The sequence below is a fragment of the Aspergillus aculeatinus genome (assembly GCF_003184765.1).
Source record: "Aspergillus aculeatinus CBS 121060 unplaced genomic scaffold BO66scaffold_46, whole genome shotgun sequence".
Taxonomy (NCBI): Eukaryota; Fungi; Ascomycota; class Eurotiomycetes; order Eurotiales; family Aspergillaceae; genus Aspergillus; species Aspergillus aculeatinus.
This window is the reverse complement of record NW_020291515.1, coordinates 305,204-328,159: the sequence shown is the minus strand read 5'-3', so window position 1 is coordinate 328,159 and position 22,956 is coordinate 305,204. Positions and strand designations below refer to the sequence as shown.

General features: G+C 53.8%; 9 protein-coding genes across 9 annotated transcripts; 6 read left to right on the top strand and 3 right to left on the bottom strand.

Annotated features, from left to right (window-relative positions):
- Positions 1–155: 155 nt before the first annotated feature.
- Positions 156–4,734, bottom strand: BO66DRAFT_473884 (coatomer subunit alpha). Its single transcript, XM_025653093.1, has 8 exons — positions 4,514–4,734; positions 4,351–4,400; positions 3,975–4,294; positions 3,586–3,921; positions 2,558–3,524; positions 1,906–2,501; positions 771–1,855; positions 156–711 (listed from the first exon to the last, which is right to left on the bottom strand). Exons 1-8 carry the CDS (start codon positions 4,541–4,543, stop codon positions 457–459), a joined length of 3,639 nt encoding a protein of 1,212 aa, XP_025500812.1. The 5' UTR covers positions 4,544–4,734; the 3' UTR covers positions 156–456.
- Positions 4,735–5,294: 560 nt separating this feature from the next.
- BO66DRAFT_394267 (uncharacterized protein) lies at positions 5,295–6,014 on the top strand (the record flags this gene model as incomplete). The annotated part of the gene is made up of 1 exon (XM_025647958.1): positions 5,295–6,014. A coding segment is annotated over exon 1 (650 nt), but the record flags the coding sequence as incomplete, so codon positions are not given.
- A 135-nt stretch (positions 6,015–6,149) lies between these two features.
- On the top strand, positions 6,150–8,262 carry BO66DRAFT_165707 (uncharacterized protein). Its single transcript, XM_025642261.1, has 4 exons — positions 6,150–6,514; positions 6,564–7,494; positions 7,565–7,782; positions 7,846–8,262. The coding sequence occupies exons 1-4, from the start codon at positions 6,301–6,303 to the stop codon at positions 7,923–7,925; spliced, it is 1,443 nt and encodes a 480-aa protein (XP_025500810.1). The 5' UTR covers positions 6,150–6,300; the 3' UTR covers positions 7,926–8,262.
- Positions 8,263–8,366: 104 nt separating this feature from the next.
- BO66DRAFT_380485 (esterase-like/phytase family protein) lies at positions 8,367–10,292 on the top strand (the record flags this gene model as incomplete). The annotated part of the gene is given in 3 exon segments (XM_025645906.1): positions 8,367–8,668; positions 8,688–9,904; positions 9,956–10,292. The coding sequence occupies 3 exon segments, from the start codon at positions 8,367–8,369 to the stop codon at positions 10,048–10,050; spliced, it is 1,614 nt and encodes a 537-aa protein (XP_025500809.1). The 3' UTR covers positions 10,051–10,292.
- Positions 10,293–10,941: 649 nt separating this feature from the next.
- On the top strand, positions 10,942–12,473 carry BO66DRAFT_473880 (DUF1917 domain-containing protein; the record flags this gene model as incomplete). Its single annotated transcript, XM_025653092.1, has 2 exons — positions 10,942–10,993; positions 11,086–12,473. 2 exons carry the CDS (start codon positions 10,942–10,944, stop codon positions 12,099–12,101), a joined length of 1,068 nt encoding a protein of 355 aa, XP_025500808.1. The 3' UTR covers positions 12,102–12,473.
- On the bottom strand, positions 12,428–13,470 carry BO66DRAFT_422534 (uncharacterized protein; the record flags this gene model as incomplete). Its single annotated transcript, XM_025650053.1, has 1 exon — positions 12,428–13,470. The coding sequence occupies exon 1, from the start codon at positions 13,340–13,342 to the stop codon at positions 12,428–12,430; it is 915 nt and encodes a 304-aa protein (XP_025500807.1). The 5' UTR covers positions 13,343–13,470.
- An 86-nt stretch (positions 13,471–13,556) lies between these two features.
- On the top strand, positions 13,557–14,615 carry BO66DRAFT_165625 (OB fold domain-containing protein). Its single transcript, XM_025642259.1, has one exon. It carries the CDS (start codon positions 13,785–13,787, stop codon positions 14,547–14,549), a length of 765 nt encoding a protein of 254 aa, XP_025500806.1. The 5' UTR covers positions 13,557–13,784; the 3' UTR covers positions 14,550–14,615.
- BO66DRAFT_355996 (SKI complex subunit tetratricopeptide repeat protein SKI3) lies at positions 14,557–19,278 on the bottom strand. Its single transcript, XM_025644868.1, has 3 exons — positions 19,008–19,278; positions 18,711–18,911; positions 14,557–18,643 (listed from the first exon to the last, which is right to left on the bottom strand). The coding sequence occupies exons 1-3, from the start codon at positions 19,121–19,123 to the stop codon at positions 14,683–14,685; spliced, it is 4,278 nt and encodes a 1,425-aa protein (XP_025500805.1). The 5' UTR covers positions 19,124–19,278; the 3' UTR covers positions 14,557–14,682.
- A 195-nt stretch (positions 19,279–19,473) lies between these two features.
- BO66DRAFT_380472 (sterylglucosidase 1) lies at positions 19,474–22,421 on the top strand. The gene is made up of 4 exons (XM_025645905.1): positions 19,474–20,179; positions 20,235–21,166; positions 21,225–21,543; positions 21,604–22,421. Exons 1-4 carry the CDS (start codon positions 19,796–19,798, stop codon positions 22,255–22,257), a joined length of 2,289 nt encoding a protein of 762 aa, XP_025500804.1. The 5' UTR covers positions 19,474–19,795; the 3' UTR covers positions 22,258–22,421.
- The last annotated feature ends 535 nt before the right edge of the window (positions 22,422–22,956 follow it).

Below are 22,956 nucleotides of genomic sequence, written 5' to 3'. Positions count from 1 at the left end.
GTTGGATTTACGGCAGTCAGGGGAGGATGTGTATATTCTGGGATATGTGAATAGCGGTATAAGTGCTAGGGCTGTTTTTGTATACTATTTTTTTTTTCTTCGCATAGCACAGGAAGGCCTCAGTTCTCTACTCTTGTCTTCTGAAGTGGAGTTGGGAGGATTTGAATGTGATTATCATCTCGCCTCGTTCTTATCTTTCTTTTTTCCAACACCACGGTAGGGAACTATGGAACGTTCCCCAGAAACGAAATACGAGTATGAAGAAGATTTGAGTCCTGAGGTCGCTGAGAAATTATGATAACAGAAGAGGTTCCATCCATACATCGAGGGCAAGCAACCGAGTTGGTCCCACCTCCGGCCGTACCAGTAGAAAAAGAAACATGTTTTCTATCGGAGCTGCACATCAAGAGACGGGGAATTACAGTATAAAAAAAACAAGGCTCGTCATCGTCATCCTCAATACTGGCCGGGAACAAACAACCGGAGTCCGCTGGCCGGGGCCCCGATCTCCGTCACCTCCGAAATCCGACACACCGTGCCCTTGTATTGTTCGTGGTACTTGGCTCCGGTGAATGGGTCCGACACACTCGGGGACCCACCGTAGATAGGCGTGTACGAAGCAGCACAGATGTCGAACTCGGCGAACTGGTCGAACTCAATGTCGATCTTGTCTTGCGCGCTGCGCTCGCTCTGCAACTTGATCTTACGGGCCTATTAAGGGAGTCAGTATACCTGCCTGGATCTGGATAGAAGATGGGGCCATGTCTTACCTGCTCAAGAAGCTTGGGCGAGCCACCGTTAGCCAGCATGCGGTTCGCGAAGCTGAGGGCGGAAGAATAGTTCTTGTTGGCAAAGGCAAACTTCATAGCAGCCATCAGTGCCAACTGACGGTGGGCTACTTCCAGCTTGGGGATGGTGAAGTAGGCCGAGAGCTCAAGACTTCTCTTGAGACCCTCGGGCGTATCGGTAGAGAGAGAACGACGCTCCAACTCGATCGACATGGCCAGGATGTACTCCCGCGCGGTGGCGATGATCTTCTTCGCTTGCTCAACTTCGGCCTCCGAAGAGACGGTATTCAGCAGGATTGAATGCAGGATACCCTTGAAGACCTTGACACCATCTTCAAGCTTGTTGGCCCTCATCGCGGCGTAACCCTCTTGCAAGTCGACGTTGGCAATTGTCTCCAGATCTCTGGGGATAACAGGTAGAACTTTGCGGCTGTCCGTCTCTTCAACGGTGCGGCGTACGTAATTCACTAACGGGGGAAGACCGGCACTTGCGGGCAGATAGGTCTTGGAGCCCTTGTAGATTTCCAGGAAGCGGGGCTTCAAGGGGGCGAAGTTGACGGCACCAACTTGACGATTGAGAAGTTGCATGGCCGTCTCGAAGGAGCCGGCAGCGACATGATCCGCTGCAAGAGGGGAGTTGCGAGCCCAAAGGTCGGCTTCCGCGCCACCAGCACCAGCCTCTGCACCTTCGACATCGACGAACTCGGCATCCTCTTCGACATTGATCTCGTCTCCCATATCCCATCCGGCGACATCCTCCTCTTCGTCCTCGAAGGTATCACGCGCGGCAGCAACCTCACCTTCTTCCTCGGGTTCAAACTCGATGGCAGCGACCTCATCATCGACCTCACCCACCTCTCCAAGCAGAGCCTTTTCGAATGATGAATGAGCAGCAGCCTTGACGGGCCAATTAGCCTTGAAGGTGGGAACGATGGGTTGAGGCACACGCAGGGGCTCCTCAATCGTGGAAAGAGTGATCTGATCCTCCGTGAGGCCGCAGGCCTCGAGGATTGACTCGGCCTCCTCTGTCAGCCCGTGGGACTTGGCAGTAAGGTACGCGAGCGGATCTATACTAGATTAGAAACCAAACCCAACTTAGACATGGAACAGGACTTACAAAGATCGACTTCCTTGAACATCTGAATCCTGTCCTCGACGTCACCACGGTAGATTGCGTTCTGGAAACGCGACGTGAAGTCGCCTCGGTGCTCCGCAATCTTAGCCATGCGGGACAGCTTCTCCTGGTCACCAGTCGACAGGTACAAGAAAGACAGCTTGTCAAAGTTTCTCTGCTTTTGGTAGGCCATCTCAACGGTCTGATGGTTACCGTGAGCCAGAGCTTCGGCCCCAAGTCTGGTCCACAGATTGGGGCGGTCCAACTCGCGAGCCATCTCAATAGCTACATCCAGGTTGCCGCACTCAAGGGCAAGCTCGAAACGAGTCTGAGAATCCTGCACAAATTGCAGCGCGATCTCGGGGTAGCCCTTCTTCTGCAGGTAGGAAATGATGCTTTGACCGACCAGGCTCGATGTCTTAATGATCTGCAACATCTCATCGTAGTTCCTCTTCACCAGTGCAAGCTTGAATCTGTACTCAGTAGGGTCAATGTCCAAGACGCGGGGCTTAGCGCTGCGGTCCAAGCAGTAGACGCTTCTGCCCTTGACCTTAACAAGGTAGACAGTCTGGTCCAGAGTGCGAATGATGCCGTTGTCACTGATTCGTGTTAGCTATCAAACCGTATTATCTTCAGGAACTTCGAAATAGCATACCCGTTCAGGAGAGAATATTTGACATGGTTTAAGGTAGAGTAGAGAAGGACGCCAGCGTCATCCCAGGCTGCGCTCTTGATACGGATCGTCTCGTGCAAACTGCTCACCTGCTCCAAGGTCTTGGTCACAATAGTGACGTTATGTTTGCTGAGCAAAGCGGCATAGAGCCCGTCGTTGGACCAGACAACATACTTGACGCCGCTCACGGCGAGCTCCGCCAATTGTTTCTTCTGCTGAATGTCGAAGAGAACGACCGAAGTAGGAGTGATGAAGAGGAGACAGCCAGTTCCACCGAAGTAAATGTCTGTGGTTCCGACTGGAGGCTTGATCGATTTTGTAGTCGCATTGCTGAGATCCTTGATGTCTACCTGTTGGTTGCCTTGGCTAAAGACGGCGAAGCGGTTGCGCGCAACGAAGACAGCAGACGTGCCCTGACCACGCTTGACATCGGTAGGCTCCACAGCACCGGTAGCATCCCTGGGAAGGTGAATCAGTTCGTACACGCCACCATCAGTCGGGGACGTGACCAGGATGGCACGCTCGGCAGGGTTGTATGAGAGGGTACGAGGAGGCACCCAAGGGGATCCCAATTTGCGCAGTGAGAGCATGGGAGGAGACTCCACGTTCTTGCCGAAGTCATAGGACTTGACATGCTTCTCTTTGGTGATATAGAAGAGCTGGTTCTGGTAGACCGCTGAGGCAGGTCGCTCTCTTTCCAACTTGAAAACCATCACACCGGTATCATGGCCGGCAGCAAATAGGTTGATCTCGGGATGGGCAGCAATGACCCAGAAACGGTCCAGGTCGCGCTTGAACGATTGGACGGACGTTCTCTTGTTCAAATCCCAACATCTGATGGTCTTATCTTCGCCGACAGAGAGGATCAGGTCCTGGTGCGGATGGAACAAACAGGCAGAAGCGTTCTGGAAATGCCCACGGCAGGTGTCAACTTCCCAAGCTTTCGTGTCTACAGAAGTCATGTCAGCTATTACCACCATTAGACACCTATATTGTCATGTCCCACGTACCACTCATTCTCCAGAGCTTGATGAGACGGTCGTCACCGGCGGAAACGATCAAAGGCAGAGTAGGGTGGAAGGAGACCCAGTTGACTCCTCGATCGTGGCCCTCTAGGACGAACTTCACCACGGCGTCTGTGTTTCCAAACATATCTGCTTGACCGGGGTTGGCCCGGGCCATCTGATCTTCGAAGGAGATAGTCGTCGGAGCCGAGTGCTTCTTGCGCAAGCCGGAAATGTCCCAAATGCGAACCGATTGATCCAACGAGGCGGAGGCGATCAAATCCTCGGTAGGGTGGAACTGTGCGCACATAACGTAGTGGTTGTGGCCGGTCATGGTACAGACTACAGGCTAAATGTCAGCCTCCCTCCGGACAGGTGGTCAGAGTCCAACATACTTAGGGACCGGTTCTGCCAGTTCCAGATTCTAATGGTTTGATCGTCCGAGGCGGAGAGAATCCAGGGCAATTCATGATGGAAGAAGACCGTCCGCACGTAGTCCAAGTGGCCGTTCAGGGTGAACATGCACCGGCGAGTCTGGTAGTTCCAGACCTTGATCTTGTAGTCATCACCTCCGGAGACAAACATGGGCTGTGTCGGGTGGAAGTCAATGCCACGAACGGGACCATCGTGTTCTTCGAAGCGGTCAATCAGGGTTCCCATGCGGTAATCCCATAATTGAATGGTGGAGGAGTGAAGGGAGACTAGAATCCATGGCCTGTGCCGGGGGTCAGCGTTTGCGACGCGTTGTACAAACGACAGATGACGACGAACCGCTTAGGGTGGAAGGCAATTCCCTTAGCGCGAGAGGATTTGGACTCAAACTAAAGCATTGAAGGTTTTGTCAGTTCCAGGTCTCTGAGTAGACAGAGACCAGCTCCGTTGCGATAAGGGGGAGAGTGAGGGGACAATGGGGACATGGAGGGGGACGGCGGACCTTAGTGAGCATGTTTGGGGAGGACTGCATCTTGGAGGAGGGTTGGCCGGAGCCGCACCATAGAGAAGCAAGCTCCGCACACGAGAAATAAGAGGAAGATCAAAAGAATGACCACCACATCCACTACTTCGGGAGGAAGAGGAGGAGTGTAGTTGTGGAGGGGGGTTAGTTGAATAGCAATGGGGAGGAGTGTCTGGACTCTGGACTCCAGCCGTGGTCCGTCTCGATGGATGGATGGATGGCGGTAAACGTGGACTTATTGTGTCGGCAGCCAATAAGCGAGTCCCGAGGGCCAATGATGGGCCCCGGGCGGTGAGCAGCTGCCAGGGGAAATGAATCAATCGCCTTCAACCAACAACTAACTGAGCCTGAGCTAACATGCTAATGCTCATGCTCATGCGCATGCTTGTACTTCGCCTGACACTAACTAAGTATTGTTTTCTCCTCCGTTCATCGATTCTGGATCAGTAGTGAGCTTCAACAGAATGTGATATCATGGTCTTGTTGCTTTCATGCCGTTGTCGGAGCGGTGGGACCCCCATAATGCAACCGAACACAACGTCTCCCCCAGCCAGCCCCATTACGCTTCTCTCCGACTGGGTCTGTTTGGAGCTGTCTGCCCTATTCTTCCTTGAAACGGTTTTTGGTTTTTTCGCCCCGGTTCTCAGATCAACAGATGAAAACACTGCAAGTATAACGGCGATATCGTATACATAATGTCTTTTCATGCGCATGCCGATTTTCAAAACGCTTTCTAAAGCAGCATTTACACTCTATGAAGACTGCACTTTTTATACTTGACAAATTTTGGCGACACCGGCTAGAACACCATGATCAAAGCTGAGGATGGCACAGTCCCTCCTCCCTCTCCGCTTCGGGATGACCCAACATGCTTCACTCAAGATATTCCCGGTCCCGCTTCGGCCTCCTGGCAACCTGCTGCGCACGAGTCTCCGTCAGTCAACACCCATATCAAAGATGAAACGAATGTGATATTGCCATATGCGATCGAAGAACCCGAGGATGAGCCTGCCGACACCTGGGAGGAGGCAGGTGCGAGACCGAGGTCGGCGTTACTTCTCCGGGAAAGTTCAGACCCCAAGCAAGATGATTTGGCGGACTCGATGGAGGGTCTTTATTGCGATTCGGACCCTACAAGCCGCCGCTCAAGCTTCGCCGCTAAACGGGGCATGAAGCGAAAGCCGTCGAGTGCACCTACCGCCCCGACTCGTCCAGCTCGATCACACTCAACCAGCAACTCTTCCAATACTCAAGAGGGAGGATGCAACGGTCGTCCCAAAAAGCAACGTAGGCGAAGCCAGCGTTCAAGGAACCATCTGGGGTTATTCTCCGATGTGTTTTGGCACGGGGAGGCCAGTGAAACCGGGTCATCGGGCAGTTACGACTCTCGATCTTCTTCCGCGGATCCCAGTAGTTTCTACCCTTATGCGTCCACCATGCCAGATCAAATGGACATTGACTGAGTGAGCGTTACATGAGCATCTGCCAGGTGGGCTCCCCCCGAGCTTCATAGCTTATTGCTGGCTCTGGCGACTCGCAACATGTGACACGTGACGTAGTGCGCCCACGCTAGGCCGGAAAAGGCTGGATTATTCGATGACGTCACCAACTTCTCATCGCCGTCACTTATACTGCTCTCTTTGTCGGCTTACGGCGAACAGATCACCTTCTACCATTATCCTGTCGTTATCATCACCCATCGAACCAATTCCCTTCCTCAATTGGCCTACGAACTTGCTTGACAAGCCCCAGCGCGCATAGTAAATATGGCAACCCGAACATCGACTCGCCAGGCCGCCCAGAAGGCAAAGGAAGCCATTGCGGCGGCTCCTGATGTTAAAAGCCGAGGTACTGCTGGCGCAAAGCGCAAGGGCAGTGCTGACAAGGGAACGGAGTCTAAGCGTAGCAAAAAAGAGGCCGACAAAGAGCCGGACGAAGCCAAGCAGCCCACGACCGGAATTGTTGCGCAACCACCTAAAGGTAGAGTAAGTCCGCATAACCACCGCGTATGTTGTCTGACTCTATGTAGGTCGTTCTGAACAGGCCGGAAAGCCAGAAGCGAAGCCCGAAGAGCCGAGCGATAAGCCTGCAGCTAAGCCAGAGGGAAAGCTCAAAGGAGGACCAGAGAAACCTGGCGAGAAGCCAGAGGACAAGCCAGAGGACAAGCCAGAGACCGAGTCAGAAACAAAGACAGAAGAAAAAGCAGAAGAACAGTCAGAGGCGAAGCCTGAGACTGAGCAGCCAGACACGGCGAAAGAAGGCAAGGCCGACGACAAGCCCGAAGATAAAATGGAGCTGGATGATGAGAACAAACCCGAAGACATTCAAACAGAAACCAAAGAACCCAATTTGGCTCCCGTCAAGGGCAACGAAGCTGGCGTCGAAACCTTACAGGAGAGGGAGGAAAAGGTTCCGTCAAACATCCTTGAGAAGGGTATTATTTACTTTTTCTACCGGTCCCGAGTCAATGTGACTGATCCTCAGGGTGTCGATGATGTTGCGCGCACTTTTGTGGTTCTGCGACCAACTCCCTTGGGAGCTACCTTGGACGCAAAGCAGGGCCCGGTTGACACTGGTGCCAAATGTCGCTTGATGGCTCTTCCAAAGAAAAGATTCCCGACCTCTGGTCGTGATCGAGTTATGGGATTCGTCGAAAAGGCTGGCCAGTCCATGAAAGCACTGCAGGAAAGCTTCATTGCTGGAGGGCAATATGACACAGCCACCCAAGGCGAGCGTACCGTTCCCGATGCCCGTCCGTATGCAGAAGGCGTCTACGCAATTACATCTACCAAACGAACCTCTCATCTGGCTTACGTTCTCACAATTCCTGATCAGATTGGATCACTTCAGGAAGACTTTGGCCTCCGGGCACGGGGCAGCTGGGTTGTGCAGTCGAAGAACCCAAAACACCCTGGGCCATCGTACGCTCAACTTCCTAAAGATCCCGAGTATCCCGACAGGTATAACCCCCGCCCCAATTATGGCATTCCTTACCGTGGTCCACGTGCATTTGCTGACTGAGGATGACAGTGTGCTTGCTAAATTCGGCGACTACCGCTGGAGGCCGCTGGAGCCTGAATTCATCGATTATCCCAACGCACAGTTCCTTGTGGTTGGGGAAGCTGTGGATGAGCTTGGAAAGGCTGCAACTGCAGAGGATGATGGCAAGAAAGCTGATGAGGTGCAGCCTGGAGAAGAGCTCGAGCACCTAGAGCAGGAAAACGAGGAGCGGGTGGAATCTCTGCGGGGTGAGTGCTCCCTCAGGATCTTTCAGACTGCCTGATTCGAGGCATGCAGCTAACGTCAAACAGGAGACGATACAATCTATGAGGATCTTGGTCTCGATGCGAAGAACTATCCTGCCGTTCCGACAACTTGGGAGAGTCAGTAATGAGATTGGGTAGCTGCGATGACAAAAAGTTATCTTGTAGGACATGACAGGCCAACAACGACGCGGCATGATAGAAGATGAGGACGATGACGATGACGATGATGAGATGAAGTCAGTGTGAAGATCACCGCTGCAGTCAACTAAAATAATGCGAATGCAATGCAATTACTTGTTTCCTTGGCTATGGCCTACTCGGCCGTGGTCCTCCACAGGTTCAGAACGAATTGCAGGCCTGGATGCGCCCACGTTGTCTTCCTGTTGAATCCTTCCTTGATCCTTGCTAGTTACTAGTAGTAGCTTTCCGGTCCTCGGAGCCATTTCTATCCGCCATCGAAAGTGCTTTATGAATAAGAATACGCCCTGTTACTTCACCGGCTCTTTTCAAGGTCTCCAATTGACTTCATCCTCCTCATTACACCTACAATTTGAAAACTACCCCCCATGCGACGCGACTCCTCGTGGTTGTACACTCTCCCAGTTCTATACTGGACTGCTGCTGCAGCCAACAATGACGTTGTGAACCGGACCAGCTGCGGCAGTCATACTTACACCTACTCCGGCCTGGCTGGCTATGGCTACATTCCTTCCAACGCCACAGACAAGTATGGCGACACTTTAGGTGGCTTTGGCAGCTCGGCCGCCTTTGACTTGGACTCCTGGCGGTGCATTGGGCCTGAAACTTATACCGGACTGCTTTACTGCATCCCCGATCGTTGTTGTATTTCTCTCTCTCCTGGCCTCGTGTGCTGAGAATAAATGCAGGAATACGAACGGCACTCTCAACTACCAAGCCCGCGTCCATACACTCAGCGTCACCCTCCATCTAACCAGCAACAACAACTCCGCCAATCGTCCATCCAGACCCAACCTACAGCTAACTTACCTCGACTCCCTCCTGCTCACCGATCCCACCGGCAAACCACTAACCGGACTCGACGCCTCGGCCGATTTCGACGACACCCTCAACTATCCAGGATTCCCACCGCTGCCAGCCGCGATCTACACCGGCAATGGCTTCGACGACGACCCCACCAGTGGCCACGGCGGTCACCGCGTCTCCCTGGACGCCGAAGGCCTCGTCCTCACCCCGGACAGCTTCTGGATCTCCGACGAATACGGGCCCTACGTCTACCGGTTTGACCGCCAGACCGGCCGGATGAAGACAGCCATCGAGCCCCCAGCAGCCTACATCCCGCACCGCAACCAGTCCATCAGCTTCAGCGCCGACAGCCCCCCCATCTACGACCCGAACGACACCCCCATCCCCGAAGACCCTGCAACTGGCCGCGCGAACAACCAAGGCTTCGAAGCCTTGACCATCTCCCCGGACGGGAAGACCCTCTACACGATGACCCAATCCGCTCTGGACCAGGAAGGCGGCACCAGTAAGAAGTACCGTCGTCCCGCGCGTCTCCTGCAGTACGACATCTCCGCGGAGATCCCGGTCCAAGAGCACGAGTATGTGGTCATGTTACCCACGTACTACGATTACACCAAGGGCCACGACGTGGTGGCCGCGCAGTCTGAGATACACCTGCTTCCGGCCGCCGCCGCCGCGGGGGATCCAGACGACAAGGCATTCTTGGTCCTGGCGCGCGACTCCGGGTTCGGTCACGGCCAGGACGAGTCGTTGTCTGTGTATCGGCATGCGGACGTCGTGCGCATCACGAGTAACACCACCGATCTGAAACGGTGGCGGGGAGTGGACGGGGTTAATGGGACCATCGCCTCGGCCAAGGGGGTCTTGGACACCGGGATCACCCCGGCGGAGTACTGTCCCTTCTTAGACTATAATGTCGACAGCCAGCTGGCCAAGTTTGGGTTGCATAACGGTGGCCCGCAGGATCGCTTCCTGTTGAATGAAAAGTGGGAGAGCCTGGCGCTGGTACCCGTGGAGCCGGGGCAGAAGAAGGCGTCCGCCCGCGAGAGGGAGTACTTTCTGTTTAGTTTGAGTGACAATGACTTTATTACACAGAATGGTAAAGCCCCCCGGAGAGCTGGACGAGTCAATGGCTAATGAGTTGAACCAGGTCGCATGAACTTCGGTCGGTTCAAGTATGCGGATGAGTCGGGATATGACCTTGACAATCAGGCACTGGTCTTCCGGGTGAAGATACCATCGTAAGACACGGCCTCGTCCTGTATGGTTGATCATATCTTCTTCTTGTCTTGCATATCAGTGGCCTGTACGTCTAACCTCATCCCGTGAGTTTTTCTTGAAGGATGATCCTTTGGTTCTCAGGGCCGGGTGACTGTAGAAGGTCGGATTTAGAGAAAAGACCACAAGCTTCATCCTGATTTATTTTCTTCATCTTCTGCATTCAAAGGACTTACATGTGGGCCCTGTCTCGTGGTCCTTGCATTTCCCTTCAAAACAAGTTCTTCATCCAAGAAAATACACACAGTAGGAAATGTCATCGACTTCCGTCCTGCCTGCATCTACCCGACGTTACCCTCAACCTCAGTATATATCAGAGCAAACCAGAACAACTACTTCTTAAACTAAACACCTACTCCGACCTCAACACACTAAAACCCCCAATTATACCCCACATGTCACACAAAACACCCATTCTCAAACACCTCCATCCCCCTCCACTGCACAGAGCACAGAGTACAGTAGCATAGCAAACAAAGAACCCCCCTCTCCCACCCAAAATGTATACATCACTCTCAACACAGCACCAACCACTGACAGTAAACCCACCACCAAACCAACAAACACACATCCCAGAAACACATAGATGAATCGAAAGTAATTGCGTCATGTCCTCACCTCCTCCCCCCCCCGGTCCCACTTTCAATCCTACCTATGCCTGTAGACTCCAACCCCGACATCACTCTTGATCCTAACAACCCTCATCCCCGTCCCTCGAACCAAACACCACCACGACCACCACCCAAACCATCCCGCGCGTCCTTCCGGGGCGAGAGTTCCACAGCCCCAACCGCAGCCACAGCCACGGCTTACCCTCATCCAACCAGAAGGACTTCACGTGAGTTAAGTTCTGAACCTATGGCTTGGGATCTATCGGTCGATGATCTTTCGGATGAGTCGAGCTTTTATGGTGGGTATTGTCTTATACCTAGGATTTCCATTTACTTCCTACTTGAATACCATTCGGCGTTGATGGGAGGACAATACTGATATTGAAGGTAGGCGATGACGATGACGACGACGAAGAGGTCGAGCGGTTAGAGCATCTGGTTACGAGTTACGATACCGGCTACTACTGGAACAGGATCCATCCGTACTCGCTGAGCACTATTCGCCGGAAGGCGTTGAGCGCGAGGCGGAAGGCACACGAAGAAACACAAGCAAGCGAGAACGCAGCCGAGATGGACTGCGGTACTAGTATTAAGACGGAAGACGGGGACGATGGCGCTGCGCCGCCTCGGTGTTACAGCTTTCCACCACCCGACGCTCTAAAGAGCACGACTGAATTAAAGAAAGACGAGGCGGACGGCGACACGATCATGACGGATGTCTCTGCCTCCTCGGAGCGCAACCGCGTGAGACGCACAGCCTCGAGCGTAGCAGCTACGGGGCCGACGCCATCAAATACCCCGGCGGATGCGGTCGGCCCGTGGATCTATGTCGCAGCACCTCAGCAGCCCAAAAGACCGCAGCAGGCGGATATCGCGAGGCTCGTGGCGGAGGGAACGAGGGCACTGCATCGGTTCGAGAATGACAGGGCCGCGTTGCAGGTGCAGCGGGACAGGGCCCCGGCGGGTTCGAAGCAGGCGGCAACGCGGGCGTTGCACCGTCGGCGGCAGGAGCTGGAGAGCGAGCTGTTCGTGCTGGCGAGGCAGACGGGCGTCGTGTCCGGGAAGTGGATGCTTTTTATCACGGCGGATCGGGTCGATGAGTATTGGACAGTGGTGGCCGAGGCGACCGTGCGCGGAGAGCTGGGATTCGGAGCCAAGGTAGCAACGGATGATGGGCAGGGGAGGGCGCGACTGATCGCAATCTATACCCACGATCATGAGGACCGCGAGGACGTGGCTCGGGTGCTGAGGAGAATGGTAGAGTTGGCGCTTGTCGTCAAGTCCCATGAGAAGCCCATATACTATAAGTGTGATGCGTTCACCCATCTGGAGATCATGGGGAACAATCCGTGGGGATTGAAGGCGAGTCGGTTTTCGAGTCGAGACGTGTTGCGGGGTGAGTGGTGAGCGAGCTGCTGGATGTTTGGATTGTTGATTCAAGAATGTGTACATATCGGCCATTTCAGCGTACTCGCCGTGACTTGAGGCTCAAGAAGAACCTAGCAGGCTCGATATGCCGATCCCGTAGCTTTGTATGAGCACTGATTGACGAAGGGGATAGACAAGTCAGCGCCCGACTTGAGGCCTTCCTTATCATCATTGCCATACCAAGCAAGCCTGGAGGGTAACACGTTCTTCCAACCCCAACAAGCCCCATGTCATAACCAAGCACAGCGGAATTGATCCCCATGCTTGTTTGCCGCTCTGCGAGAAATTACCACCAGTGCCTCACCTCAAGACGACTCATCCCCTCGATCCATGACCTTCTCACAAGCCTCCCGAACCTCCGCAACCCCCTTAACCCCTTCCCACTTCCCCAGCAACTTCCTCACCTCCTCCCAATCCTTCTCCGCCTCCTCCGCCTTCCCCTCAGCCACCAGCTTCTCCAACCTCTCCGGCGCGCCCAGCACCCACTGCACCGTCAGCCTCTCCGCCTTCCTCCGCTCCGCCCCCACCGTCGCCGCCTTCGCCTCCTGGATCCGGCGCTGCTGCTCCTCGCCCTCCTGAATCAGACCGCCGGCCGTCTCCGCGACGAACGCAATCGCCGGCCCCAGGGTCTTGGTCATGGTCAACGGCGCCCCGCGCTCATCCATACTGCGCCGCATCTTGCCGATCGTCTCGACCGCGCGGATCAGCTTGGAGTAGTTGTCGTACACCAGCGCCTTGCGCTCGCTGTCCAGCGTGCGGATGTCGCCGACCAGCGTGTTCTCGGCCTTCAGCACCGTGGACAGCGACGAGGTGGCCAGGAGCTGGTTGACGTAGCGCTGGGGGTCAAAGTCCGGGCTGTCGAGTTCCGTCCCCGTGGCCACGACGGATGATGATGGGTGGTTGTTGTGATTGACGGAAGGGTCCTCGCTCGGGCGGGGGATGCTGCGGGATCGGCGTCCGGCGCCGCCAGTGCCGGCAGCATCGCTCGGCCGGAGGTTGTAGTAGTCGCGGAGGGCGGCGCGGTTGCGGCGCGGGTGGAGAGACGGGGAGACTGCTCGCGCGGTGGACGGGGTCGAGGAGGCGCTGAGCCCTCCTCCTCCGCCGTTGTAGCCGAGATTGGTGTTCAATGTGTCCAGAGAGGGGCGGTGGGAGGAGGTCGGGGTGGGAGAGTGGGCGCGCGATGAAGCAATGGACGGACGGGGGGAGGAGAGTGTCGACATGGTGGTGGTTGTGGTGTGAAGGGGGGGAGGTGGGCTGGATTGTTTGTTGCTGCCTATGCGAGCAGTAGAAAGACAATAGAAGAGTGTAAGACACGTATCTGAGTATACCAGAAAAGGGTGTAATTCACGTCTCGATGAATGTAACTTGGTTGTCAAGGAGGTGTAGGGAAGCTGGAGGTAGTTTAGGGGACTCGACGTTCTTCCCCACCCCGGATTCCGCTCCGCAATCGCAACCGCAACCGCAACCGCAACCAATGTTGAAACAAACCCAAACAATTTCTCCAAATTTCCCGCTCCTTTCCCCTCACAGCAACGCAACAATCACAACAACTTCAAAACCATGCTCCCAACCTCTCCCACCTAACCCCTCTTCCTCCCAACCTAAAGCCCAGCTTCGCGTTCACCTCACCTCAAACACCCAACCAAACTTCTCGTCAGAACCATGACGACCCCACAATCCCAAATCTCAGCCCACCTCCACACCACCAAAGCCCTCCCCGTCTCCCCAACCTGGCTCAACAGCTTCGTCTCCTCCACGACAGCAGCCGTGCAACGCAACGTCCCCATCTCCGCCCTGACGCAAACCGCGCTCTTCCGCATCCTGGCCTCGGACTTCCGCGACTCCCTCCATACCGATCACCCCTCCGCCCTGCTGCCGGGCGACATCTTCGATCTCTCCGTGCAGGAACGTCGGCTCCCGGGCCCCGTCCCCGTCCAGGTGTTGGATATCGAGGACATCGGCACGAGTCTGTGGAGTCAGGTCGAGGCGATCGAGCGCGTCGAGCGCGGGGAGGCGATCCGCGGACGGGAGATTGTGAGGGCTGTTAATGTTGGTGGTGGTGGCGGCGAGGAGGGTGATGATGAGGAAGGGGCCGGCAGCGGAAATACTGCTGGTGCTACTGCGTCGTCCGAGATGGAAAGTCATGGACCGCATCGGTTGATCGTACAGGACGCGGCGGGGACGAGAGCGGTGGCGATTGAATTGAAGCGCGTTCAGGGCATATCCGTGGCTAAGCTGGCGATTGGGGCGAAGATGGTCATACGGAATGCGACGGTGGCGCGCGGGATGATCTTGCTCACGCCGGACTGCATCACGCTCCTGGGAGGGAAGATTGAGACTATGGATCAGGCGTGGAAAGAGGGGAGGAAGGCTAGGTTGTTGGCGAGAATTACGGAGATGCAAGGTGAGGATCAGTCGTCAGGTTGATACCGCTGACGGAGAGGAATATTTGCATTTGTGGTATGCCCCCCCTTCTCTTTTCGTGACTCGTTTCTATCTAATAGCTCTTTAAGTAGATCTTCCTCTATCTCACATCTGGAAAGTGGTGCAAAGGTAGCGACTATTCGATCGTCGAGACTGCATGATTCAGCTCTTCCCACCCCAATTGCTGCCATGGTGCCACCATAATCGCCCTCATTGCGTCGCTCGCCTTCCCGGTCTGTGCGTATGCAGCAGCAAGATCAACGGCTTCCAGGTTGCTGCGGGGAGGGACGCTTCGCAAAGCTCTCTTGACGGCCATCTCAGCTGGGTACAGCTCCTGCGTAGCCGATGACAATTCCACCCAGCCTTGCGGTTCGGCAGGCGATCTCATCACTGCTGCAGTGGCTTCTCCAATCCGTCGAGTATCCTCAGGAACATCCGAGTTATCTCCGTATCCCAGGGTAGACACCGCAGTGAGAAGCTTGATGAGCTTGCCGCGCTCATGGATCTCTATGTCATCGCGAGTGATCATGCTGCGGAGGTCAGATTCGACGGCCTCAACCGCGTCTCTATCTTCATCCAGTAGCGCAATAGCTCCGAGGAGGGTGACGGCGCCGATGTGGTCAGGATACTCTTCAACGCAGTCGAACAGCTGCTGGCGAGCGACGGCTCTTTCCTCCTCCCCGCCCTTGGCCCACAGCACCTGCGCCAAGAGGCACACCACCTCTGGAGCATTGTCCGCCTCTCCAAGCGCATCACGGAACATATCAATGGCATTGTCCATGGACTTCAAGTAGTAGTGTGCCAGCCCAGCGGTCAAGTGCGCTGACAGGCGCAGCTTCTTGTTCGTCTCAGGATCGAACTTCTCTGCGTCCTCTTCGCCAGAGAGCATAAGTGCTGTTTCCGCCTTCTCGGCGGCTTCCTCGTACTCATGACGGGCAAGAAGAACACGGGCAATATCAGCGTTGGCCTGCGCATATCGGGAGAGGGATGCCGCTGACTCTGAGACTTCGTATTCGGCCTCCACTCCCGCACAAACAGTTCGCAAGCTCGTTTCGGCATCCGCAAACTCACCAATCCTTTCCGCTAGAAGGGAAGAGAGATGGACGAATGGCAAGTCAGAAGGCTCCTGGCTGGAAAGCTGGTGAAGGGCGAAGAAGGGCTGGATGAGTTGCGAGATTTCGTTAGAAATGGAAGAATCGGACATGAGATGGTCGAACAAGGTCATTGTGTATTGTTTCTTGGGCAACCGTGACGATGAATTGGAAATGTCGAAGGCATGCTCAAACAAGCCTCTTGCTTCCCGCGAGTCACCGAACAAAAGAGCAAGCAAGCCCTGGCCAACCCAAGCCGGTGCATAGTCTGGATCGGTAGACTGTGCCCGGGTAAAGGCCTCGTTTGCCAGCTGAATGTCATTATGAAGGAGATATAGGGTTCCTAGATTTGTCCAGACCTGGGCACTGCGATCGTTGAGATGCAGGCTTCGCACGAATGAATGCTGGGCAACCTTGGGACTCATGCTTGTAGTCGCTACACCAAGTGCATTCCAGAATTCCGAGTTGCCGGCTTCCAGTTCGATGGCTCGCTTGAAGCAACGCATGGCCGTCTTGACGAATTTGCGAGTCTGCTTCTTATTCTCGGAGGCTGAGCTGAGCTGCAGGCTTCTGTAAGCTCTGTATTCGGCCCAGCCGAGGTTATACCAGGCAACTGCCTGAGCATGGGTATCCCGGAGTGAGACCTGGATGGCACGTTTGTAGGCTAGAATGGCGGCATAGAGACATTTGTTCGCCGGGCTGGTGCTATCGTCTTCAGAGGTTAGTGAAACGAGGATTTCCGCGCCCACTTCGTCCACGTCAGTCATGATGTCCAAGGCTGTTGGCTCCAGTTGGGTTGTGAGCAGGCTCTGCAATTCATCGATCGGCAGCCTGTCTGCCTTGGATTTCACGTAAGAGAATAGACTGCATGCGTCTCCAATGCCCTTCCAGAGGTTGAATACATCGACTCTTTCCATGGCAAGTGACTGTGCTGTCGAAATCGCTCGTCGCGCAAGCTCAATGCAGTCATTGTACCGTCCCAATTCCAGACTCTTCCAAGAGCTTTCGGTAAGCGTCTGAAGCAAGGCGATCAAGACGCCAATCTCCGTTGGCCTGACTTTCAGCACATCCTCGTACCTCGCGATAGCATCGTCATAATCGGCAAGCTCCCGCTTGACATTCGCAAGCATGTATCTCGCAAACCAGATCTGTTCCTTGTCGGTGCTCGAAAGCGTCTCCTCCAAGGCTTGTGCGTGCTCGAAAGCTTTGGTCGCAGCAATATACCTTCCGGAGTGGTGGTAGCTCTCGCCCAGACCGACCCATGAATGGTAATCATCAGGCTTTATTCTCAGCGCTGCTTGAAACGACACAATGCTCTTCGGGTATTTTTGTTTGTTGATTTGGACAGTTCCCAAAGCTGCGTATGGCCAACTGTAGCCCTTGCGCTTAGAGCCCGGAGCTGGTTTGGCTTTGCCAGAATCCACCACGCGCTGGGCTACGGCTTCGACGAGGTCCCAGTCCCGCTGGTTAGCGAAGGTGCGTGCCAACCTCTCCGCAGCTTCGATCTCAGACGGGGACAATTCAAAGGCTTTGTGGAAACATCTCTTGGCTCGGGTCTTGTCTTTCTTGTAGTCTGCATAGTACAGTCCAAGGCTGGTATAGGCGGGCGCGAAGTTCATGTTGGTCTGAATCGAAGCAAGGAAACTAGCGTAGGCACCGTTACGATCCTTGCGTGCAGCTGGTGATGGATCGATCTCCCACTGACAGTAGCCTACCCTGTAGAGGATTTCAGCCTTGAAGTCCCTATTTTCCGATTGTGCCTCGCGAAGCTCTGAGAGCACCTCCTGAAGACCCTCAAGACCGGTTTCGAGGTCGCCGTTGAGCGCCCGACACCAGGACAGCTCCCCTCGAACTTTGATGTTCGATGGGTCCCGCGCCAGCGCACGCTCCAGAAAGTTCACAGCTTCTGGATAGTCCTCATCAACCTCAAGGATAAGACCGATTCCAAGCAGACAGCTCGTCGAAGTCGGCTTCCGCTTCAAGATCACTTCGAAGATGCCCTTCGCCTCAGGATGGTAGCGAGGGGACTGGTGGTAGATGAGTGAATTTGCAAGTATGATGTTAATTGCATCGGTGCTGTTTGTGAGATCGAGCCCCGCCCGCTTGACCACGTCGTGAACATTCCGGAGACCTTTACGACAGATGTCCGCGGCACTCTCGTACTCTTCAAGTGTCAAATAGAGTTCTCCTACGATCCGATGTGCGACTATCGAGGTTGACGAAGTTTCAAGACCTTCCACCATCAGGAGAAGATGATCTTGAGCAGCCAACTCATTCACCTCGCCATTGTTCTCGTCGGATTCAGGTTCCTCCGTTTTGGAGTCTCTCCTTTGCTTAGGTTCTTCTGGCTCCTTCGTCTCTTTGGGGAAAGGAGAGATATCACTGGCAAGGAAACCCTTAAGGACCTTGGACAGTCCGTCTTCGGGAAAGAACTCAATGAAGTAATCGAGGAAGTTGCGATCCCATTCGTGGAATTCTTGGATATCATGCCACTCCAGCACAATCTTCCAGGCCAGTTCGAAAGGATGTTTGATGATGACCATGTCACGAGCAGCCTGCAGCACCTCCACTCGCTTGGCATCCTTCTCATCTGCTGGCAGAACTGTCAGGAATTCATAGGCGCGCTGCAAAGACTTCTCCTCATAGGTGCGTCGAACCTGGTCGTCATGAGACCAGTCCACGATCCCGCGATAGAGCTGCTCCAACTCGCTGCGCTTGAAAGCTTCCCTCTTGACCTCCAGTGTAACCTGATCGATCTTTGCGCCAAGACGAGTGCGTCTTTCCCCGATCTCCCGATTTATATATTCTTTCTCCTCCGACTCCGTTATCTCAATCAGACGAAGGTAGGTATGGGACGGATGCGGGATCCTGCCTTGAAGATATTCGTAAAGCGGCGACGATGGGAGGTGCAGCTCAAGAGCTTTCTTGTATTGCGATCGAGAACCATTCTTCTTCGCGAAGCCGACATACTTGTCCAGGAGATCCTGACAACGATGCTTGTCATCGCTGAGATCAGTCAGCAGCCAGCCAGACAGATCATTTAAATAAGCGTAGAGCGGATTTAGACACGTACACTTCAGCAAACAGTAAGCCAAGTTTGATGACTGCCTCACGATATTGATCGAGCTTATGCGCGCCTTGTTTCTCGTACAGGTTGATGAGGCCCTGCCAGGCTGTTTTGTCGTTGTCCTTCACACGAATAGCTGAAAGGTAGGCCGCTTCGGCTTCACCGTTCTTGTTGAGCTTGTCGAGCGCGAGACCCAGAAAGACATTGCTAGTGGGCAGTTCAAATTAGACACGCGCAATTGGGGGGACTGAGGGGGTAAAAGTCTCGGAGGGTGAGGGGTTGAGGGGATGAAGTGATACGCACGCATGGTAAATTTGAGGGTCTCTCTGGACAATTTCCTTGGCTTTCTCGGCTGCAAGCTCGAAATCCTTCGAGTCCAGCGCCGTGCGCACTGCCTTGAGAGCCGCTTTGCTTGCCATCTTAAGGCAATCGCTGCATGACCTGGCCGGATTCCTAGGTAGCTTGGTGCTTGGTTGAGGGGAATGCTGGCGGATTTGGAGCAAGTTACTTCGTAATTGAGAAAAGGCCGGGCGGGCTGTGTGGGGAAACCCAAGTGGGAAAAGGTACGTCAGAGGTTCCGCCGGATCGCTCGTTATCGCTCTCGGTCTCGGAGCTTGAAGTAGTAACTCAATAGTCAATTACAGGTGTTGTCTTCGCTGTTGCCTGTTAACACATGTCAGTCAACCCATAGAAGAGGAAATTGTCGATACCAGCTTGACGCTTGTTTGTTTCCCTGGGATTTAGGTAACTTCTTTAATTCACTTGACCCCCCGGCGCCAAGTCTGTTACCGTTGTACCGTTGGCTTTGTGACTGGCGTCGCCGCCATCAACCAGCTGTTCCTGCAAGGTTAGCGCGGATACGATCGACACCTCACTTGGTCCAGTCAGTTTGCAATGACTGATGTTTGTCTCTTAGCGATTGAACTATTTGAAGTGCTGCCGCCGAGTGGGATTGGAAACCAGTCATCAGCCTAAGTCACATTGTCTTGACGTTCTCTCCAGCATTGTTCTGCCCTGCTCGCACATCCGCGAACACCCGTCCATCTACTTCCATCATTGGCTGTGGTATCGTGCGTTGAGACTGAGAGAAAATGGGCCATTATCGACTTCGAATAGACGGTCAAACATTTAAAGATGCAAACAATCGGGAAATAACCCTGAGAGGGATCAACGTCGCCGGCGAGTCGAAATTCCCCAAGAATCCGGACATTCCTTCCTATGTCTCCGATAGCTTCTTCGATGCGGACAATGTCTCCTTCGTCGGCCGACCCTTTTCTCTTGACGATGCACACACCCATTTTGCCAGACTACGCAAGTGGGGCTACAACACAATAAGATACATCTTCACATGGGAGGCGATAGAGCATGAAGGGCCCGGGAAATATGACGACGAATGGATCGCATTCACCATCGAAGTCCTTCGTATCGCGAAACAGTACAAGTTTTTTGTCTTCCTCGATCCGCATCAGGATGTGGTAGGTTTCCGTGACTCGCCGGATTACTATCATCATCCCGACTAACAATGTGAAGTGGTGCAGATTATCAGGAGGATCTGGTGCTCCCGCCTGGACTCTATATGCGGCAGGATTCAACCCTCGATCGTTCAAGAAGACCGAAGCAGCCCTGGTGCAGAACACGTACGACAAGCCGGCCGAATTTCCGAAAATGATATGGAGTACCAACTACACACGTCTGGTCTGCCAGACCATGTTTACATTATTTTGGGCAGGTCGGGACTTTGCCCCCAAGGCCATCATAGATGGCATGAACATCCAGGACTATCTGCAGGGCCACTTCATTGCGGCATGCAAGTACTTTGCTGAAAAGATTCATGAGGCTGGGGATATCGAAAGCGAAGTGGTCATTGGATGGGAGAGCATGAATGAACCTCACAGAGGTCTGATTGGATTCCAAGATATCTCTGTGATCCCACCTGAACAGCAACTCCAACTGGGCACATCGCCTACTGCTTTCCAGGCTATGCTCACCGGGTCGGGACGCGCATGTGAGGAGACGACCTGGGCTTTTGGCGGCTTTGGCCCTCATCAGACCGGCAGAGAACTGGTGGACCCAGAGGGCGAAATCGCTTGGTTGCCAGAAGATCACGACGACGAGAAATATGGTTGGAAGAGAGACTCGAATTGGAAGCTGGGAGAATGTCTATGGGCTCAGCATGGTGTATGGGATCCGTCATCGGACCAGTTACTGCGAAAGGACTATTTCGCCAAGCATCCTCGAACAGGTGAACCACTAAACTACGACGTCTTCACCAATACATATTTTATGGAACATTACCGGGCTTATAGAGATGCTCTGCGGAGCGTGTGGCCGGATGCAATCATGTTCTGTCAACCTCCTGTCATGGAGGTTCCGCCCGACCTAGAGGGAACCGCGGACGATGACCCTAACATGGTGCATGCAGCTCACTACTATGATGGTCTTACTTTGTTGACGAAGCACTGGTAAGTGAATCGGCTGTGTCTCTCCGCGCATTTCCTTTTTTGACCATGACCACTCTAGGAATCGATTATACAATGTGGATGTAATTGGGGTACTGCGTGGCAAGTACCTCACACCAGCCTTTGCCATCAAGATCGGAGAGTCGGCGATTCGCAATTGCTTGCGCGATCAGTTGAAGTTTCTAAGAGACGAGAGCTTGAAATACATGGGCACCCACCCCATGGTTTTTACAGAGATCGGCATTCCTTACGACATGGATGACAAACATGCCTACAAGACGGGTGATTATAGTAGTCAGGTCAGCGCTATGGACGCCAATCATTTTGCACTGGAGGGCAGTACGGCGAATGGTTTCACATTGTGGCTTTATACGACCACGGTAAGCGAGCAGTGAAAATACTACGTTGAGTGAAATGAATTGAGACTGACACCGTTGCAGAACAATCACGAATGGGGCGACAACTGGAACGGAGAGGACCTATCGATCTACTCGGTCGATGATTTCGAGCTTCCCAGCGGGAAGTACTCCGACTTGGAAACTGACTCTCGGGTAGAGACCGACCCTCACTCACCAGCATACTCCGAAAGTCAGGGTAGTATTCAGCACCAGTCGATAGGGCCTGACAACCTGAAGAGTGTCCTGTCAGCTCCCTCTATCACTTCGGAGTTCAGTCAGTCATACGAGGACAAACTTGGGTTCCGTGCGGCAGAGGCCTTCATCCGACCGAGTCCGATCTTCACCAGCGGCCTAGTTTCGAAATACACGTTCGACCTTAAGAACTGCACATTCACGCTGTCGCTGATTGGAAATGAAAGGTCACTAAGCGAGGAGACTGCGACTGAGATCTACCTTCCCGAGTTCCATTTTCCTGGAGGGCACACTGTTGTCTCTGTCAGTAGCGGGGAATGGACCATTGATTCGGATGAGGTCAACTCAGTCAAGGTACAACGGTTGCGTTGGTGGCATGCGGCGGGGGCACACGATATCAAGATCCAGGGGGTCAAACGTAAGCCGGGCGAGTCTGCCACATCGTCGAGTGATGAACTGTCGTATCTAGAGCAATGCCAGAGCAGCGGATGCAGCGTGATGTGAGTGCCCTTAGTTGGCGTGGGTTCTGTGTTTCTGTCTTCTTTGATATGCGAGCGCATTTTGTGGTTGTTGTTGTCACATTTGTTTTCTGAGATCTTGGATCGAGTAAGTCATGACAGTATAATTACTCGAATATGAAGTCAGCAATCATAATTTATTTAAATATTCATGCACCCGTGAGTGGCATTTGAGATAGCCCTGGCTGAGAAGATGATGGATGTACTGTGGTAAGTGGGGGGGGGTAAACAGAAGTCAAGCTGGGTGTACTGGTGCTTATCGATAAGAAACCCTCCAGGAAGCGGTGAGGAGGACTGGCGGGGGAAATGGATGAACTGGTGTGGTGATTGGAGCGGGAGCGCGTGGAAAATTCTCCTGGTAAGGCGGGCGTTGATTATCTGCCGCTGCCGCCGTATCGATTCACTCACTGTTGCGGTTGCTGTTGATCCTCTCTCTTTCCCTCTTCCCGTACTTTCCAATCTTCCCCTCAAATCTCTTCTTTAAGCTCCAAGTGTGGTGGTTAACACAGTACCCACTTCCTCACTCCGTATTTGTCTCTCTTTGAATCGAATCTTTGTTACTACTACTGTCTATTTATTCATCCCAAATCATATATCAAGAGCAGAAGAAGGGGAAAAAAGTCAAAGAAACAAAACACCAAAACACCATCTATAAGCACTCCACTTCTCTTTAGGCAGAACAACA

Coding starts and splice junctions, on each gene's coding strand:
- BO66DRAFT_473884 (XM_025653093.1), bottom strand. CDS start 4,543: ATGCAGTCCTCCCCAAACATGCTCACTAAG. Junction 3,922..3,974: donor CTGGCAGAACCGGTCCCTAA/GTATGTTGGACT, acceptor TTTAGCCTGTAG/TCTGTACCATGACCGGCCAC. Junction 712..770: donor CGCCCAAGCTTCTTGAGCAG/GTAAGACATGGC, acceptor CTCCCTTAATAG/GCCCGTAAGATCAAGTTGCA.
- BO66DRAFT_165707 (XM_025642261.1), top strand. CDS start 6,301: ATGGCAACCCGAACATCGACTCGCCAGGCCGCCCAGAAGGCAAAGGAA. Junction 7,495..7,564: donor GATCCCGAGTATCCCGACAG/GTATAACCCCCG, acceptor TGAGGATGACAG/TGTGCTTGCTAAATTCGGCG. Junction 7,783..7,845: donor GCGGGTGGAATCTCTGCGGG/GTGAGTGCTCCC, acceptor AACGTCAAACAG/GAGACGATACAATCTATGAG.
- BO66DRAFT_165625 (XM_025642259.1), top strand. CDS start 13,785: ATGACGACCCCACAATCCCAAATCTCAGCCCACCTCCACACCACCAAA.
- BO66DRAFT_355996 (XM_025644868.1), bottom strand. CDS start 19,123: ATGGCAAGCAAAGCGGCTCTCAAGGCAGTGCGCACGGCGCTGGACTCG. Junction 18,912..19,007: donor GACCCTCAAATTTACCATGC/GTGCGTATCACT, acceptor ACTGCCCACTAG/CAATGTCTTTCTGGGTCTCG. Junction 18,644..18,710: donor GGCTTACTGTTTGCTGAAGT/GTACGTGTCTAA, acceptor GACTGATCTCAG/CGATGACAAGCATCGTTGTC.
- BO66DRAFT_380472 (XM_025645905.1), top strand. CDS start 19,796: ATGGGCCATTATCGACTTCGAATAGACGGTCAAACATTTAAAGATGCA. Junction 20,180..20,234: donor TCGATCCGCATCAGGATGTG/GTAGGTTTCCGT, acceptor AACAATGTGAAG/TGGTGCAGATTATCAGGAGG. Junction 21,544..21,603: donor TGTGGCTTTATACGACCACG/GTAAGCGAGCAG, acceptor ACACCGTTGCAG/AACAATCACGAATGGGGCGA.